The following is a 20729-nucleotide window of genomic DNA, read 5'->3' as shown; positions in this document are numbered from 1 at the left end:
AACTGGGATCGGCGGCGATCGTTTGCAGCTATTTTTAAACCATGCGTGTGCATGCTGAATGAAATAACCAATGGCAGTCTGTTTAACAGCGACAAGCCCGAGTTTTATAGACTGATTGTAAAGAGATCTAGGAAGTTCTCACTTTTTATTGTTGAGTGATTACAAAATGACATGAGACATGAAACTTGAAACTGTATTCAATGCATTCAGGCCTTCAGACGACAGCATATGAGATTTGCTGTACAACGGATATTTACAATGGCAAGATGACAACAGCTCGTAAATTAACATTATACACAGACCTGTTTTAAAATAGCTATACACACTAGACAGATGAAAGCTATTTATTATCAAGATTCTGTAGACGTTCATGGACAATTAATCATTAATATGATGATATGTCATTATATAACGGTAAGAGTGAGTTTAATATATATTTATGTATGTGTGCATGTGTGTGTGCATATAGTTAATGGTGTGTTATACGTATAGTTGCTTAAATTAAATCGATCGGCGCAAATGCTTTTGTAACCAACCAATCACTTACCCACTGTCTTATCAGCCCTGGATTATTATTAATTAAACGACATATGTTTTAAGACAATACAAATTTAAAGATATGCACTGAAATTTCAAATTCAATAAAGATATTTTAATTTATCTATCTATCTATCTACCTACCTACCTACCTACTTACCTATCTGTCTATCTATAATATATATATAATATATACTGACACACTTTGAAAACGCAATTTGATTTTAATGTGACACTAAAACAAATATAATGTATATCTATCAATGCATATGTTTAACATGCTACGGTGTATTACCGCATGTCAACGTGGGTTTCTGAGTTTACATTGAAGATCTTTTCATGCAATTAACACAAAATGTGAAAACTCAAAATTTGGTGTAAAACTGAAAAAGTGCACAGTATGTTCACAATACTTTGCTCGTGAAAACCGCATACGTCGGACGCATAAAAGGCACATATTGATTGCAGGATAAGTCTGTGTGCTACGACTCAGCAATGATCAGAAGGAGCGTTCATACCTACCTACATACATACCTACATACATACCTACCTACCTACATACATACATACATACATACATACATACATACATACATACATACATACATACATACATACGTGATACGTACATTCTTAAATACATATATACATGTATGTTCAAGATCCGTAGTAGATACAAAAGTACAGTGTAGTCTAAAATTAGCAGGTTAATGCATTCAAAAATTGTCGTGAGAATAAACATTAGACCACTAACTGAACACAGGCCATTTCCAGTAATCACATAATTTGATGTTATATAATCTCACAAATCTCGAAATAGCCATATGTGAGACACCATTTACCGGATTTTAAAAATGTTTCCGCAATGTCGTTAAAGAAATATTCATATCTCAGTAATAGGATAGGTTATGACTGCCACTGTCAATGAATATCTAGTACAGAACCACTTTACTGCTTTTACTATTTGTAGTAGCTGATCTGCCTGGCTGAGCATTACGACTGCGCTTTATAAATACAACACGCCGTAATCGTGCACCTCTCGTAACTGAACTCGCTCTCTTGTTACAACGATCATACAGTTGCGATTATGACTATATTATACAGCCCGTTACAATAAACCGCTCTTTGCTTATTGTACCTATTAATATCACGGTGTAAATATCCGCTTTGGTGGTGTAGTGGTTAAGCCATATTTACGCCGTGTCTTCTCTCAGTATTATCCACTAACCACTAATCCAGATTGTCTCAATAGGTGTAGTATGTGTCCCGGATCCTTAATTAGATAATAATATTAATAAGCATATGTTTACATTTGAAACTACCATTAGTGTGTATCTCAGGCAACATGTTTGATATCTCTCTCTCTCTCTCTCTCTCTCTCTCTCTCTCTCTCTCTCTCTCTCTCTCTCTCTCTCTCTCTCTCTCTCTCTCTCTCTCTCTCTCTCTCTCTCTCTCTCTCTCTGTGTGTGTGTGGTGTATGTGTCTGTGTCTGTGTCTGTGTCTGTGTATGTGTTTTATCTGTTTGTGTGTCTGTCTGTCGGTGTGTGTGCGCGTGCATGCGTGCGTGTGTGTGTGTGCGTGAATGTGTGTATTCGTGTGTGTGTGTGTGCGTCTGTCTGTGTGATGTGTGTGTGTGCGCGCGCGCGCGCGCGTGTGTGTAGAAAATTTGCTTGAGCAGGTGGTGGGTCGACCTCCAAAACCCATCCCCTGCTTACGCGCCTGAATATTAATGTACTATTTAAAAAATGAAAACAACATCTGCATAAGTCCTAGCAAACATTTTGTTTTGAAGTTTGCTACATTCAAACAATAAATTAAAATTTGAAACGTTTACTTTAAAAACCCAGAAGTTCTTCCGGCACTAGTTTTAAAATGTGGTCCCACAAAGGCGTAAATGGACAGATGACTTCAGACATGAGTTAAGGAACATAGTGCAATAACACAACTAACTGTACCAGGGCCGTAGCTAAGATTTGTTGTTGGGGGGGGGGGGGGGGGGGGGGGGGGGGGGGGGGGGGGCAACTGAGTAAAGAGTTAAGAAGATAATTTTCTGTAAGTTTCGGATTTTTTTCGGGGGGGACTGCCTCTCCCCCCCCCCCCCCCCCCCGCTGGCTTCTGACCTGTGTACAGTTTACTTTTAGGTTATGATTAAACTCTGGCTTCCACCAGCACACAACATAGACAAAAAACAATATAATGGGTTTTTTTAATAATGTTTGAATTTGTTTGGTTTGTCATGCAAAAAGGTTAAATCCATGACTTGTAGTGAAATAAGTAACACATTTTGCAGTAAAATACTTATATTATTCTAGCATTTGATACAATTAAATACTTTTAAAACATTTAGGCACAATTTCATACATCCTCCAATACCATAAATGAATAAATCAATGGATGAATCAATGGATGAATCAATCAATCCATCAACATTTAACAACACCGAGCATGAATAACAAAAACAAAATCGGCTATTGAGTGTCCAATAAACGTAAGCATGTGAAAGTGTAAAGAGCTGTGCAAATATATAAATGTCATAAATTGAGGATATTTCATGTTTTTGTCAAATATGATTTATATCTCATCTCGTGAAGTTTTTGCGACGAGTGTGATATGATTGGAAATTTCACGAGATGAGATATAAATCATATTTAACTAAAAACATGAATTTTTCTATTTATTATATAACTTTTGGCAACTTACTTTTATTTTTAAAATGCCAGCAGCAAAATAGATAACACTTTCTACGGTACCCTTTCTACAGTGGCGATAACACATTTTAGAGTGAAATAGTGACATTTTCACTCTAAAATGTGTTATTGACACTGAGTGACTGATAACACTTTTATTTGACTGATATTTAAGATATTTCACTAAATGTGATATAATAAGTAAGTTTATTGCATACCTGTGAGAGATAACGGAATTTAATAACAAAATCGTACATCACATTGTGAGATACCGTTTTCTTTAACAAAGCTAGGGTATACATTCTAACAGCACATTAAGGGAGAATGGGGTCAACACAGTGTGACGTAAGATTTTGTACATTTCTTACTGAAAACAGTGCAGTTCAGCCAGACCGAGCACAAAAAAAATCCAGCAACATCATGTTAGAAAGAATGACCATTTCGGAGACTAGTCAAAATAGCTCGTAAACGTTTGCAAAAAACCGACTGGCTGAACGTTTCAGTTTTAAAAGTTCTGTCGAATAAACAATTTGTGAAATCAAAATCTGGGTCATTAACCTCGATTGTGGGCGTGGCCTATGCTGATACCCAACACCAGCTGCTCTGAATGTATACTTATGTTTGATGATTTCTAAGCAATAATTATAGGTAAGTAATAAATAAAATACTATACTCCTTTTAGTTTCGCTCGCTAGATACCATTTTCTAATGTACTCGTTCATAATGGTATTAAACTGAAAGTCGTGTAGTCATTCTCTATATATTAAACTTTCAATTAAAATTCTACTCTTTTAAAATTTCAAAACAAATTCATCATCACCAAGCAAAAGAAGCATGGTCGGTTTCTGACCTTTCTTCCTCTCTGTATTACTCAAAAAATATTTTTATTTTAATGTGAATCGGAGATTTTGCTTTTTCTAGATTCCTAAGTATGCTTGAGCAGTAACTGTGTTTCAGAATACGTGCTTGACAAAGGTGCAAGATGCACCCATGATCCGAGCTAAATACATTTCCTTGATGCACACAATAGCATGAAATATGTTTATAAACATATCTGGCTCACGCCTGTCAACGAGAATTAGAGACGGTGGTCATAAACATAAATAATGTTTCACATTTCCACCACAAGGCCCGCACCCTCCGCCATCAAAATGTTCTTACAAGCTATGGCGGGCACGCAAAGAGCTATGGACTTTGAAGTTTTGCCTCGTTAACCTAGCGTGGACGCAAATGCCATGCAAACCGCACACAATGTCCACACAACGCAAATGTTTTGTGAATAAGACTAAAGGCAATTCGTGTGCGTGAATCTGAGCTGAATGAGAACCAAGATGAATTGGGATAATGTTAAGCATTTTGTTTCTTATCGTACTAATCACCAGCATACGTGTACATTGTGATGTCTTAAGTGGACCCAAAACAATGGTCAAACTAAACATTTCTATTGCACCAAATTTAGTAAGATTTTGTGCAGTTTATACACAGTTATTAGCCACCGTTTCGTTGTCAAAATTGACAATTTTCAGCAGTAATAAAAGCACAAAGTTAAATCTGACGGGATTCGAACCTATTGCACAGAGTCGCAAAGCCTTAGACGCCCAATCGCGATAATCATCCGCTAAGTAATTAGCTCTAGTCCTATTCTCAAATATGAGGGTCTTTCTTAAGCACTCTTTAGCGCTATTAAGCATCTACTAGTATCTTACAAGAATTTTCGCAAATGTTTTGCGAATAAGACTCAAGGTAAGTTGTGTGCTTGAATCTTAGCTGGAACCTAATCCATAAAGCTCTGTTAGGCTCATTTAATCTACAATGGGTCATAGCATCGTCTTTGAATGTCTTTCTGCATTGCTTTGCGAGTTCCGAGAGTTTAGTGAATTTAGGCCCCACGGTGGAGTTAGAGGATACTCCAGCTATTATACTCAGTGTTGTCCGTCTACTTTTTATTTTATTTAATTAATTAACATTAATTTTTCAGCTCATCAAATTGATGATCATCTTCTCGCAATATCCGCCTTGTCTCTCCCGGAGTCACCACAATAAGTCACGCCAAGGCACGACTAGTCAATGTCAGGAACCGGACTTGAACGAAGTTCATCAGTCTTTGCCCAGTGATCTCCACGACAGCTTTTCTCTGATTAAACCTTTCGTGGGCTCCGTGGTGACCCTGTCGGACGTTCCCCGCCAGTACGTCAACATTCTCATAAAGACACTAGACGACACTCGAAGCTGTGCCGTGTTACAGAACCTCGCAAAGAGAGAAGCCGGGCCCATGTGTCCTACATACCACGTGCTCAACTTCGACGAAAACCGGAAGCCGAAGTCTCTGGTGGAGACGAGGTGTAGCTGCAAGAATTGCCCCGACCCCAACGTCCCCCACAAAACGTCCACCCTTCTGGCATGCCAACCGATTATATACTACACCCGCGTGTTGCGAAGATTCGACTGTCGTGACGGAATATACGTCTACCAAACCTCGTGGGAACCTCTGCAGGTGGGATGCACGTGCAACTTCCCGCAATTCCGGCGAAGCAGCAACACGATTTGATACTCATGGTTCCGTTGGTAATTAAATGTCCAAGTCACAAACAGACAATGTCTCTATCCGCATTGGAATTAAAATCAGATGTACCATATACCAAATCTGTAACTGATTCAAAATATTCTGAGGTATTTGATGTGTTCTGCGTATGAAGCCAAAACGATTGTGGCACGATGTCCCACCGCGGACATTAAATACAGAAAAGTAATGCGGTATGTGGGATAGGGGTGGAGTAAATCAATTATTTTTTGCTCATTGAGATATGAGAGAATTTATATTCTTGTAAGATCATTTTGACGATACTTTTAAAAGATCCGAAATAAGATTTAAAACACGATGGACGCCAATTTGACAAAAGCCAGGAAATTAGTTTTTAAAGATGAGCTGGCAGGAGAAATTAAAACACTATTTTGTGTCCAAAAGTGATGTCCGGCTTCAAAATGCTTGTATATGCAAACCAAGTACATTTGAATTAAAAACAAGAGTTGTAAGGATTTCAACTGCATCGTGTTTTGAATCCTATTGGATCTGTACTGTAACTTACTGATGTAAGATTAGTGGGCGTTATATGCCTTCCATTGCACTATTATAGCATTATTACTAATATTAAAATAAATATTCAACTTCAGTCCCCCTCCCCCCAGTTTCTCAATAATGGGATTATATACTATATTCTTGTATTGAATGGTGATTTAAATATATGATTATATGATTACTAGCAATACTCCTCCTCCTCCTACTACTACTACTACTACTACTACTATTACTACTACTACTACTACTACTACTACTATTACTACTACTACTACTATTACTACTACTGCTGCTGCTGCTGCTGTTGCTGCTGCTGCTGCTGCTGCTGCTACTACTACTACTACTATTATTATTATTATTATTATTATTATTATAGTTTTAATAATTGTAATAATACATGTAACAAATTTATTACTACTACTACCAAAGGCAGTGGTGTGTACTGTCCTGTCTATGAGAAATTGCATACAAAAGATCCCTTGCTGTCAATTTGGTAGGAGTAGTCTATGTGGCGGTAGCGTGTTTCATTTCTTCTGACAAAATGTCGAATTAACACCAAGTTAGACACAAAGTAGCGGCATATTAAAATATGCTGAGGTCTTGTTAAACCAACATTCATTTCATTCATTTTATTAATTTCATTCTTTATTTATTATTATATTTATTTTAACAGAGTTGTCTGTCCTTGCATAGTTTGTATTTAACTGGTATAATTTTATCTTTATTGCTTATCAATATAACACAATGTTGTTTCATATTAATTTTTAATATGTTCCCTTACGAAGTTGTGAATTCTAATGATTTTTCTTTTCTAACAGTGTTGTCTGTATTTACTTGTTTTAATAGATATTATAAAATGCGTCCTAATGCTTTGTGATATTTTAATCTTATTTTATATTGTTCACAGCTTTTTAATATATGTAATAGTTTAATTCCATGGCGTGTTCTTAAATATTTAAAATGAGACAATAAATGTGTTAAGTATGCACAAATTTATTATTTTATATTAATATATTTTAATAAAATGTTATTTATTATGTGTCTCTTCGTTATTTTTAATTATTGCAATATAAAATTATTTGAACAACTTTATAAAATACGACGTTAAATCTGTTTGTTTTTTCTTTCGGATTGTGTGTGTGTGTGTGTGTGTGTGTGTGTGTGTCTATGTGTGTCACTATGTGTGTGAGTGTATGTGTGTGTGTATGTGTGTGTATGTATGTGTGTGTGTATGTATGTGTGTGTGTGTGTGTGTGTTACTATGTGTGTGAGTGTATGTGTGTGTGTGTGTGTGTGTCACTGTGTTTGTGTGTCACTTCGTGTGTGTGTCTGCGTGTGTCACTGTGTGTGTGTGTGTGTGTGTGTGTGTGTGTGTGTGTGGATAGGTTGCTCTGTGGTTTTCCCGTCACAACCAGTATCCCTGCCGTAGTATGTACTGTCTTGTCTATGGAAAAGTGCATATAAAAGATCCCTTGTGGCGACATCGGGTTTCCTCTTTTTCTTTCCACATACAGAGAATAACTGGTTGCTGAGCGACATTCTCCATTCGATCTGACAGGATAAAGCCGTTACACACTTATATGCACCTATACATACTCGACACACATACTCACATACCTATACACACACACACCTATAAATATATACCCACGTAAAATAAACCTACCCACATGCCTACATACTCACATACTCACACTATGATATACCATCATACCCACATACCACATACTGAAGTAAAATATACAATCTCAATCTCGAGCAAAATACACATAACGCTCACTCACACACACACACACACACACACACACACACACACACACACACATACATACACACCACACACACACATATATATATATATATATATATATATATATATATATACACATACATACACACATACAGACACATACATACACACATACCTACAGACAGACAGACAGACATACATACATACACACATACACGCACATATACATATGCATACATGTACATACATACATACATACATACATACATACATACATACACACACACACACACACACACACACATACATACATACAGAGAGAGAGAGAGAGAGAGAGAGAGAGAGAGAGAGAGAGAGAGAGAGAGAGAGAGAGAGAGAGAGAGAGAGAGAGAGAGATACTTATCGGCAAGGCGGAGAAGGGAGAGGGAGAGGCAACCATTTTACTTTAACAGTGTTACAATACAAATGGATAGTTGGATGTGTCCCGATTGTCGTTGTTGTTTTTATTGCTCCCCCTATATTATGTTCTCTTCAGGTAACTTGGATTAATGCTCTGTGGCGGATATCGGTTAATTCAACCAATAATTCAACACTGTAATAATAAATACACACGATGTGTTTATATCTGTTAATGGTGATGATAACAGAATGCTATTACATCACCAGTAAGGAATTATGTAGATTCCAAGTAGGAAGTACGTAATACATTTTAAAATACACGGCGCACCGCCTCTGACTTGTAATTCGTCGAGTGGCATTTTACATCCTTGGTTCTAGGAGCCAATCAGAAGATTCGTCAAATAGCATTTTACATCCTTGGTTCTATCAGCCAATAGAAATACAGTTATTATCGGGTTCGATAGGGGATATACCTAAACTGACACACGTGACACAATTTGATTTGAAATTCATTACTTGTAACATGCCCGTAAAACCGGGGTGTCGGTGGGGTGGGGTGGGGGGGGGGGATATATGTGCCCCCTCTTTAGGACGAAAATGTACGGGGTTTTTTTCCTATTCTATATAAGTAAAACTAAAAATATGGCTTGTGCCCGACCCCTCCTCATTAGAGACCGTGCCCATCTCTAGACATTGTGCCCCCACCCCCCAATATGGGCCAGTGCATTTGTATGTTTTAGTTTTAATTTTATTTTTATTTGAAACCCCCACATCTAATTAATAAATAAGCAAATACAATTTAAAAATAAATAATAATAAATAATGATAATAATTAAACAATTCCAGCTAAAGTTTGTTTTGTTTAACGACACAACTAGAACACATTGATCTATTAATCATTGGCTACTGGATTTTAAACATATAGTGTTAGAGAGGAAACCTGCTACATTTGTCTATTAGAAGCAAGGGACTCTTTTATATGCACTATCCCATAGACAGGATAGCACATATCACGACATTTGATATACCAGTCGTGGTGCATTGGCTGGAACGAGAAATAGCCCAATGGGCCCACCGACGGGGATCGATCCCAGACCGACCGCGCATTCAAGCTAAATGTCCATGACAGGCGTGTGCTAAAACAGCTTGCTCTGAATGTACACGTTAATCCCTATAACAACATAACATAACAAATGATAAAGCGATAAAGCGGTCGGTCTAGGATCGATCCCCGTCGGTAAGCCTATTGTACTATTTCTCGTTCCATACAGTGCATCACGACTGGTATATCAAAGGCCGTGGTATGTGCTATCCTGTATGTTTTATAATGTATATAAAAGATCCCTTGCTACCAATAGGAAAATGTAGCGGGTTTTTTTCTCCGAGTCTATTGTTCAGGATTACCAAATGTTTGACATCTAATAGCCGATGATAAATCAATCAATGTGCTCTAGTGGTGTCGTTAAACAAAACATATATTAAGAAAGAAGAAATGTTTTGTTTAATGACACACTCAACACATTTTTATTTACGGTTATATGGCGTCAGACATATGGTTAAGGACCACACAGATATTGCGAGAGGAAACTGAACAAAAAAAGAAACTTCCGATTTGTACATATAGTATTTGTTGTGTTAAAGAATTCATTGTGTAATGAAATTATATAGATAGTATTAGCCTTGAGCTGTATTATCAGGATTCATGAATTTTATCGATTATTTTTGCACTGTTAATCGTCGACAACGTGAAATTCAATTTGCACGTGCATGCATGGTTCGACATGTCCCGTGTAGTATTCGGTCAATTTGTTTTACTTGTCTTACTGACATTGTTGTCAAGTAAACGAAAACGCTTCAAAATTTGTAAAAAAACAACGTTTTTTACATTGTAGCATTTTTAGTATGCCAAGAATACCCAATAATTTACGCGAACGGGCGATTGGCATGCTTGATGCTGGCATGTCGACAGAAGTTCTAGTCGAGCGATACGAAATCTTCGCGTAAGATTTTGAGCGACAGGAAGCACCAACGACTTGCCACGTCGTGGACGTCCGCGTGTTACAACGCGTGGTCAAGACCGCTATATCTTGAACACGTATTTGCGCAATCGATTCCAAACTGCCACTGCTACTGTTGCTAACACACCAGGGCTTCATAATAACCGAATCAGTGGGCAAACTGTTCGTAATCGTCTGCGGGTTTACATGCACGACGTCCTTACGTCGGATGCGTTTTAACGCAACGTCATCGTCTAAATCGTCTTAACTGGGCACGTGTACACACTCGTTGGATACGGCGACGCTGGAATACCGTTCTTTTTTCGGATGAATCCAGATTTTCTTTACAACGTGGTGATGGCAGGGTGCGCGTCTACCGTAGGAGAAATGAACACTACGCTGACTGTTGTGTTCTTGAACGAGATCGTTTCGGGGGTGGGGGTTGTGTCATGGTCTGGGCAGCCATTGCCCATGGTTATCGTTCACCACTAGTCGTCATTGATGGCAATTTAAATGCTCAACGTTACCGCGATGACATTTTCGCTCATCATGCCATTCCTCTGTTCCATAACAACGCCAACATCTCGATTTTTCAGCATGATAATGTCACCTCTCATACAGCTAGAGACACTGTAAATTTTCTTAGGACAAATAACATTGATTTCATTGATGACTGGCCCGCTAAAAGTCCTGATCTCAACCCCATCGAGCATGTCTGGGATAGTCTGGACAGACGTTTGAGGCGTCGTCCCAACCCACCCGTTAACGTCAACGAACTTCGTCAAGCGCTCATTCAGGAATGGAACAATATTCCACAGGCAGAAATCAACACTTTAGTCAATTCTATGCGCCTGCGATGCACTGCAGTGGTCAATTCAAGAGGTGGTCATACCCGTTATTAAGTGGGTTTTTTTTTTTAACCCCTACCACACTTGGTCAAAATTTCTCCCAGTTTCTGTTAACCTATGGCCATGATTTTTACACCAAACGATGCATCATGGAACACTCTTTAAACGCATATATAACAATTGTTCCCCCGGTTTGTTTTCATCAAGTTATGTTCAAGCAAAGTTAGCGGAAGTTTCTTATTTTGTTCAGTATATGTTTCTACGTATTGTTGTACTGAACAAAAAATAAACTTTATTTTGTACGTACGTATGCTTAGAAATTGAGATATACAAACGTATTAAACAAATATACATGTATTTTTCATTACGCCTTGTACAATAATTATACTTATGGTAAATATAAATAATAACAAAATAAAACCATAATACGCAAAAAGGATTTTAATTAAAATCTGGTGCATACGTATAGGGCCGAATTTACGGAGCCTGTTTTTCTTAAACGCAGGTGTTTAAATATTGTAAACGTAAGTAGTTAAATGCGTTTAAGACGTCAACAGGCTTTGAAAATTCGGCCCATAAAGGAGATTAATAGAAATACACTAGAATAGAGAGTGGTAGAGTTTTGAATTAAAATTCGAAATACTTTGATTAGTTACATTAAACATGGCAGCACATCACCACGGGTTTTGATAGGCTAGTTAAAACGAGAAAAGACATACCATTCAGTTCCTTACATCTCAAGTGTATGTCAAATACTACTAATAAAAGAAGTGTTTTTGTTTAACGACACCACTGGAGCACATTGATTTATTAACCATCGGCTATTGTATGTCAAAAATTTGGCCATTTTGACATATAGTTTTAGAGAGACAACCCGTTCCATTGTTCCATTAGTAGCGAGGGATATGTTATATGCACCATCCCACAGACAGGATAACGCATACTACGGCCTGTGATATACCAGTAGTGGTGCACTGGCTGGAACGAGAAATAGCTCAATGGGCCCACCGACGGGGATCGATCCCTGACGATCGCGTATCAGGCGAGCTTTTCACCACTACGCTAGGTCCCGCCCTCTGGTCAAGAGAGAGAGAGAAAAAACTAAAAAAAACTACTGCAGCCACATAGGTTGCTCCTACCGAAAAGACAGCAAAGAATCTCCTATACGTACTTTCCTCATAGACAGAATAGTACATACCACAGATGTACCTGTTGTGGGGCACTGGTTCAAGACGCGTAAAACCATTCGACCGAGATCGATCGATCCTATGACCTATCGCATCTCAGGCGAGCGCTCTTCCACTGAGCTAGATTCCTCCCCGCGGACTAAACAAATAACGTACGAACGTACGAACGAATTAATCGTGTCCGCGTACGAAAGTGGCAGCGTAGGATAGGTTTGTGAAGCCAAGTGAAACAATGTGTCCGTGATTTACCACTCTATTATTAAGCTTTAGCTAATAGTAATTCTAGGAGGGATGGGGCAGAAGACTTGTGTAATACAACATGCGACGTGATTGCACATGTAAACAACATTTTGTTTAACGACACCCCAGCACATTGTAAAATAACTGAATACCACTACCACTACTACTACTACAGCATTACAGTATAATATTACTACTACTACTACTACTACTACTATTACTACTACTACTACTACTACTACTATTACTACTACTACTACTACTACTACTACTACTAATATTACTACTACTACTACTACTACTACTACTACTAATATTACTACTACTACTACTACTATTACTACTACTACTACTACTATTACTACTACTACTACTACTACTACTACTACAACTAATATTACTACTACTACTACTATTACTACTACTACTATTACTACTACTACATGTGACATTGTCTTCTTTTCAGTTGTGTTGTGTCATGTCATGTCATGTCATGTCATGTCATGTCACGTCACGTCACATCACGTCACGTCACGTCACGTCACGTCACGTCACATCACATCACATCACATCATATCATATCATATCATATTATATCATATCACTGCATTATTTATTTATTTATTGTAAATTCAAACGTATGCACTTGTTTTGCTGATCACTGATCTGTGCGTACTTCTGTCTGATGTTCTACACTGTTACACAGCTAGTTTCCAGGATGCAGTGTTGTTTGTGTCCGCTGTCACGGGTTAAAGAACATTTTCTTCTTCGTGATCATGTTAGAATACATTTTTTTTTAAAGGCGGAAGCGATTCTAGAATAAAAAAAATTAATAACAGGAAAACTGGAGTGGGGGTGGACAATCTCAAGTGTTGGAGGAACAGCTTCTAGTGAGGGGCACAAGCCATATTTGTATCTTTATTTATGTAGTTGAACAAAAATCCGTAAATTTTCGTGCTCAAGTGGTGGGAGCGGGGGGTACAGGCGACCCGGTTCCTAAAGGCGTGCATATGAAAACATGCACATGCACAAACATACACATGTACATACAGACGTGCACTCTTACATCCACACCTGTCTATACATCCATTCATCCACCCATCGACACGCACGCGCGCATCCACATACATACACACATACAGACATATAAACATACAGACAAACATATATACATACTTACACACATACAGTCATACACAGACAGACAGACAACCAGACAGACAGACGGACGGAGGGACAGACAGACATATATACATACTTACACACATACAGACAGACATCCATGCATACATACACACACATACATACATACATACATACATACATACATACATACATACATACATACTTACATACATACATACATACATACATACACACATACAGACATATAAACATACAGACAAACATATATACATACTTACACACAGACAGTCATACACAGACAGACAGACAGACAGACAACCAGACAGACAGACGAACAAACGGACAGACGGACAGACGGACATACGAACGGACGGACGGACAGACAGACATATATACATACTTACACACACACATACATACATACATACATACATGCACGCATGCATGTATGCATGCAGACAGGAACCGACAGACAAATAAACAGACACACAGACAGACAGTCAGACACACACACATACAGACAGATAGACAGACGGACATATTAGCAATGATACCATTATAGAACATTTTATACCTATATATCTAGTGTTTATAAATAGCATAACCAATGACTGTCGGTTTCTCGAGGGGAAACCCTACCTGTTTTGAATTCATGGAGGAAGTGGCAGTTTGCACCCACGAGCGACGTCATATCTTAAGCTCTTTAAAATGAGAGGACTAGAATTGATGTCGGGGTATTGTGGATTACGTCGTGCATGGACAAAGCATCCAAAACTACTGTCTCAGTGTCATAGTACTTTGCAATATGGTAAGAACATAGTCAGGCTTCCACTCTAGTCATAATACAGTGAAAACTTTAGTTTATCATTTCACTTTTTAAATCTTTTTTTATTATTATTATTATTATTATTATTATTATTATTATTACTTTTATTAGATGTCTTTAATTGGCTAATAATTTATGTATATATATTTTAATGCTGCGTTTTTCTCTGCATCTTTTAAATCATAAAAAAAACTAGTTTAAGGTAGTAACTGGGGTTTTTTTCTACTAACATCAGTTTTGAAATTGCAATAAAAATCAGATATAATTCATATTTGTAACCTTTGGTGAGGTGTTTTTAAACCACAGTTCCTTTCATTCAACTGCCACGCCTATAAGCGATGTATACTAATCTTAGTGGCTTTGTGCTTTAACTTCCTCATTTAAAAGACAGATTGATAATTGAGTCTTTGAAACGTCTTTCATTCATGTACGTACATACATAGATAAACGGGGAGCGGGCTGTCAAGTTTAGCAGTGAAATGTTCGTCTCAGATGTCGAAGTATTTAGGATCGATCACACTCGATGGTTTTTTTTTTTTTGGTTTTTTTTTTTTTTTTTTTGGTTTTTTTTTTGGGGGGGGGAGGGATTTTTGTTTATTATGCTTTGTGTTTTATGTTTGTTTTTCTTTTTGTTTGGTTTTTGTTTAATGTTTTTGGTGGGGTTTTGTTGGGGTGTGTGTGTGTGTGTTGTATTTTGACGTCCTAAAGATAGTTTATGTTTATTGATATCACTAGAGCATATTTATTTATTAATCATCGACTATTGGATGTCATACATTTGATAATTCGGACAATCTTAGAGGAAACCTGTTACATTTTCTCCATTAGCAACAAGGGCTCTTTTATACGCACTCTCTCACTGACAGGACAGCTCATACCATGGCCTTTGAATTACCAGTCGTGGGGTACTGGTTAAGAGAATTAGAGAATAGGTTCGTACAAACACCTAAGGCCAGCGGTCTTCCGACTGAGCTCGATTCCGCCCTTTTGACGTCATAACCAGTGTCCCACGATTGGTGCATCAAGGGTTGTGGTAAATACTGTCCTGCACATCAAATAAGAAGCTTGTGTGAGGATAGTAGATTTCCTCTCCCTGGACTTGGGAATTATTTTATGGGTTTCTGTCTCACAACTGAACTTTGACACGCACATACGAAATTAGTCTAAACCGCGTTGTGGTTCGGGTTGCAGTTGAAACACGAACCGGGACGTCGAGTAGAACTAGTCGATACTACAGTGTAATCGAAGTAGGTGACATTAATGTTATGTAAACATACTTTGCTTTACGAGTGATCTTGGGTACAAAACTAGCGTCTGTTGACCTTTCGTTATGTTATTCTCAACAGTACCGAGAGTGTTAAAATCAGCGCCTTTAGGGCTTTAACTACCAAGGTGGGGGCAAGGAGGGGTAAAATATCCACCCGTTACACCTGTATATATATATATACACACACACACACACACACACACACACACACACACACTCCCCGTTCTTAGTTTTAGGGTTAGTTTTAGGGTTAGGATTGGAGTTATGTTTATTGTTAGGGTTAGTTTTTGTTTTAGGGTTCTTCTTCTTCTTCTTCTTCTTCTTCTTCTTCTGCTGGCATGGCTAGTAGCTTGGTCCTGGTCGGGTCTATGTTACTGTTCCCCGATTTCTTTTGTACTACCTAATTATCACTGAAGCGGGGTGTATCAAGAGTATAGGTTTTATTTGGGTTTTACGTTCATTCTCTAACACACTTCTCGCGGAATAGGTTTCCAAATAAGTGTGTTTGACAGCTAGTGTCTGTCACGGTTGATTTGTTGTGCATTCAGCCGGCTCATTATATATACCTGGGGAGATATCATTACATATTACCTGACCCTGAATTGGAGCCGACGGTTGTAACAATGACGTTACATAAATTGATTTCAACAAGATTTAGGTAAGTGATAAAGTCCGCCTGCTGCGTCATAAGAACCGTGGCTCGATCCTTCGCACTGGAAATGGTGTTTTCTGGAGGGGATGAGGGTGGTAGTGTGGATGGAGATGGGTGGGTTTTGTTTTCTTTGTGTTATTAGAACTTTCTGTGGGTTAATATATATATTTTTTCGTTTTAGTTTTTTGTGGTTATTTTGTTATGAGTGAAGGGGTCTAGCTCAGCAGACGACTGGTATATCAAAGACCACGTTCATTAAAATAGACCTATTGAAAAACTATGGTATGTGCTGGTCTGTCTGCAGAAAATAAGTGTAGTGGGTTTTTTTACGAGTTATCAATTTCAAGTTATTATCAATTATCAAGTGCATATCTAATTAAGGGGCGGGATTTAGCTCAGTGAGTTCAGTGCTCGCTTGAGGTGCTTGCTTCGCAGGATCGAATCACCTCACCTGATTGGGGTTTTTCCTCGTTCCAACCAGTGCACCACAACTGGACAAATGCCATGGTATGTGCTTTCCTGTCTGTGGGAAAGTGTGTATAAAAGATCCCTTTCTGCATTAGGACAAATGTAGCGGGTTTCCTCTGATGACTACGAGTCAGAATTACCAAATGTTTGACATCCAATAGCCGATGATTAATTAATCAATATGTCCTAGTGGTGTTGTTAAAAATATATAATTAAGGTTCAAGCACGCTATCCTGGAAACACATCTCAGCTATTTTGGCTATCTGTCTAGTGGAGTACGTGTATACGTATACGTATAAATATACGTTAGTGTATTTTGTATGAATGGGCATAGGGTGTACGTATGTGCATGCGCACGCGTGCGTGCGTGCGTGTGTGTGCGTACGTGTGTGTGTCTAAAGTCAATGTAATATGTATTACAGTCAAATTAATAAAATACTTAAATATTTATTTTTACAGATAGCCGTATTCATCATAGCTATCCTGCCGTACCTGTGCCTTTGCGAACGCTGTAAGGAACCAGATATGTCCAAACTACGAGACTTGTCATTGCCCGCTGTGCACGACAGTTTTTACCAGATTCGACCCCTGCTCAGCACTGTGGTCGGGTTGTCGGACGTTCCTGCGCAATATGTCAACGTACAGATCGCAAAGTTGGGGCACAAACGCAAATGTTCCAAATTAGAACGCCTCGCAAAACGCACGGCGGGAAATATCTGTCCAACGTATCACGTGATCAACTATGACGAAAACCGGAAACCGAGTTCCCTGTTAGAGTCACGCTGCAGCTGCAAGACGTGCTTCGACCCGAACGCTTCTGCGGAGTTATCTACCTTGTTGGCATGCCAACCTCTCATGTATTACACGCGGGTACTGCGCAGGTTCGACTGTCGGAACGGAACTTACGTGTACCAGTCCACGTGGGAGCCTTTGCAAGTAGGGTGCACGTGCAACTTCCCGCAACACAGGACCAGCGCTGTTTATCAAACACCTAAGGCACCAGCAAAACGTGATCTACGCAGTGTCTTTATGGAAAGTATACGCCACGCCCGATTTAAATAGATAGCTTGGTTTTTAAAATAGTCACAGTTTAATGTAGTATGTGTGTTCGTCTGTGTATTCGTGTGTGTGTGTGTGTGTGTGTGTGTGTGTGTGTGTAGATGCTTTAGTCACAAATGACCTCGGTGGTTTTTCAAAACAATGCAAAAACGCTTGAAGAAGAAAAAAAATGGTGCTATATGAGAAAATGCTCTCCTCTTTCTGATTCATCATCCGGACGTTGAAATATTGAAACGTCATATTGCTTTTTTTTTCTTTGCGTCATGTTTATGTATCGTGTGTTGTGTTTGATGTTTACTATAGAAAATGTCAAGTTGTATTTCCTACGTTTCGGACTTGGACGTGGTCTTGTTTTAATGATTGGCGACTGTACATTTATTTATATGATATCCATTATTCATATCGCCGTCAAAAATAGATTTTTGAAACGTGAGAAATACAACTGAAGATTATTTTTGTGTTGATGTTTAGTTTTGTATTTTTATTGTAGTGTTGAACACATTTGTTTGTGACTTTACGTGAAAGTTTAAAATATGTAATGATGATGTACTTATTACCTATAAAGGTACATTGAAGTATTAGTGAACCAAGTTCTTAACTTTCGGGAGTTGAGATTACAAGGTCCAATCGCGTGTTCAGGATGCTGAGCGCTCGCGAACAATTTGACTGGTACCATCATCTTCTATCATATAACATTTATCTAACGTTAGGCGCAAAACCAGTCTACCGATTGAACGGGATCGCTATCCCTCGTGATCAGGCCTCTCATGGCACGTATGCATCGGCAGGGTGGAGGAGGAGTGGGAGGAGTGTAATTTGAATGGAAGTTCACCTGTCTTGATTGCCCTGGCCATGCCATTGTAGCAGGTTCTTGCATTTATAAGGTGTAATGGCGGAAACGTTGTTTTTTAGAGTTCTTGTTTTTGTCATAATCGTGTAACACGAGATATTTCATTTTGTCATGTAGATACATGCTTTATTCCACTTGAACGCCATGGTTTCATCATGTACTGCAATGTCAGTGTAACACCATGGTTTCATCATGTGTTGCGATGTTAGTGTAACACCATGGTTTCATCATGTGTTGCAATGTCAGTGTAACGCCATGGTTACATCGTGTGCTGTAATGTCAACACCATGACTGCATCTTGGCTGGTCATTTAATGTTATACCATCGTAACATTTCATGTTGTTATTTTAATGTAATTCCATTTGTTTTGTTTCTCGTTTTATTGTTTTAATGTAGCATCATGATTATATCTTTAAGGTGCCGTGTTAACGAAACACTGTGGTTATATTTTGTGTTAATATAACCCCATCGTTACATGTCGTTATGTTAATAATGTATTGTCATGTTAATTGTATCACCATGTTTAAATATCATGTTGTCACGATAATTTAACACAATGGTTATATCTTATATTGCCACGACAGTGTGACATCATGGTTACATCTTAGTTATATTATCATAAAAAAGTAACATCATATTGATGCTATATATGAAGAAAACTGAGCAAGGTTTCACAATCCAAAAAAACACACACAAGATATATATATTATATCAAATCCTGTGCTATTATAATATATTAAAATAGTAACAGTTGCAATCATAAGTAAATATAGTTTTGTTTATTATATTTTATAAAGTTACGTGAAGGCCAGTAGAGTGTTGGTAATTCTTCGCAGGTTTTGATAACAGATGATTTCTAAAAATGTTTCAATCAAATTTGACTCTCGATATAAGCCAGAATATTGCATAATGGCTTAGCGTCGACACCTTACAACGGAATAATGTGTTGGGCTTTTTTCTTTCTTTTTTTTATTTTGTTGTTGGTGTTTTGTTGGGTTTTTTTTTATCATATTTAAAGAACAATGCCCAAAATTTATTCTGGTCCTTAAATAATTTTGTTGAGTATATTTGATATCCACGTTAATATATTTCTGTTCCTAACAATGTCATTCTTCAATAAAATTTAGTTACGACCGCCGGGCAAGAAGAAGGTTATAAAACTGTAGCTTTTTAAAATTTGACTTTATTATTAAGCAATGCTGTGGGGGAGGCAAGACTGCAACTTTAAAAGCTGGCATAAATTATAAAATATTTATTTCCTGTCACGTGTGTTTCGTTTATTTTGGATTTGAAACCTGGTGGCTCTTTAGTGTTGATCTTACTGTAGTGAGATTAGTAGACATTATATGTCTCTCCTTCTACTACCTACGTGTAATAAACTTTGTTTGTTTTTATATTTTCACTTGTTGGCTTCTTTTGTTTCACACAATTTGTTTGTTTGTATGTTTAATGACACCACTAGAGAACATTGATTTATTAATTATTGGCTATTGCATTTGGTAATTTTGACAAAGTCTGAGAGGAACTCCGCTTTTTTCATTAACAGGACAGCACATACCACTGTCTTTGATATGCCAGTCGTGGAGCACTGGTTGGGACGGGGGAAAACCCAGATAATTGGTTCATCGAGGAGACTGTTTCACCAAGAATAATTGGGGTTTTAATTATGTAAATGGAAGTAGCTATAACTGCAATAACAAACTTGAAAAATAATTTATGGTATCATTAGACCAAATAAAA

At 37.9% G+C, this 20729-nt stretch overlaps 2 protein-coding genes across 2 annotated transcripts; both read left to right on the top strand.

Moving 5' to 3' along the window:
* Nucleotides 1-253: 253 nt before the first annotated feature.
* Nucleotides 254-6549, top strand: LOC121366260. The gene is made up of 2 exons (XM_041490773.1): nt 254-414; nt 5203-6549. Exons 1-2 carry the CDS (start codon nt 334-336, stop codon nt 5770-5772), a joined length of 651 nt encoding a protein of 216 aa, XP_041346707.1. The 5' UTR covers nt 254-333; the 3' UTR covers nt 5773-6549.
* An 8072-nt stretch (nt 6550-14621) lies between these two features.
* Nucleotides 14622-20326, top strand: LOC121389355. The gene is made up of 2 exons (XM_041520953.1): nt 14622-14675; nt 17540-20326. Exons 1-2 carry the CDS (start codon nt 14673-14675, stop codon nt 18140-18142), a joined length of 606 nt encoding a protein of 201 aa, XP_041376887.1. The 5' UTR covers nt 14622-14672; the 3' UTR covers nt 18143-20326.
* Nucleotides 20327-20729: the final 403 nt, after the last annotated feature.

This window comes from Gigantopelta aegis, chromosome 3 (assembly GCF_016097555.1).
Source record: "Gigantopelta aegis isolate Gae_Host chromosome 3, Gae_host_genome, whole genome shotgun sequence".
NCBI classification, from domain to species: domain Eukaryota; kingdom Metazoa; phylum Mollusca; class Gastropoda; order Neomphalida; family Peltospiridae; genus Gigantopelta; species Gigantopelta aegis.
This window is presented reverse-complemented; position numbering and strand designations above follow the sequence as displayed.

Excerpts from the sequence above, each read along its gene's own strand:
- LOC121366260 (XM_041490773.1), top strand. The coding sequence starts at position 334 with ATGAAAGCTATTTATTATCAAGATTCTGTAGACGTTCATGGACAATTA. Across the intron at positions 415-5,202 it reads TGATATGTCATTATATAACG|CTCATCAAATTGATGATCAT; the intron begins GTAAGAGTGAGT and ends TTAATTTTTCAG.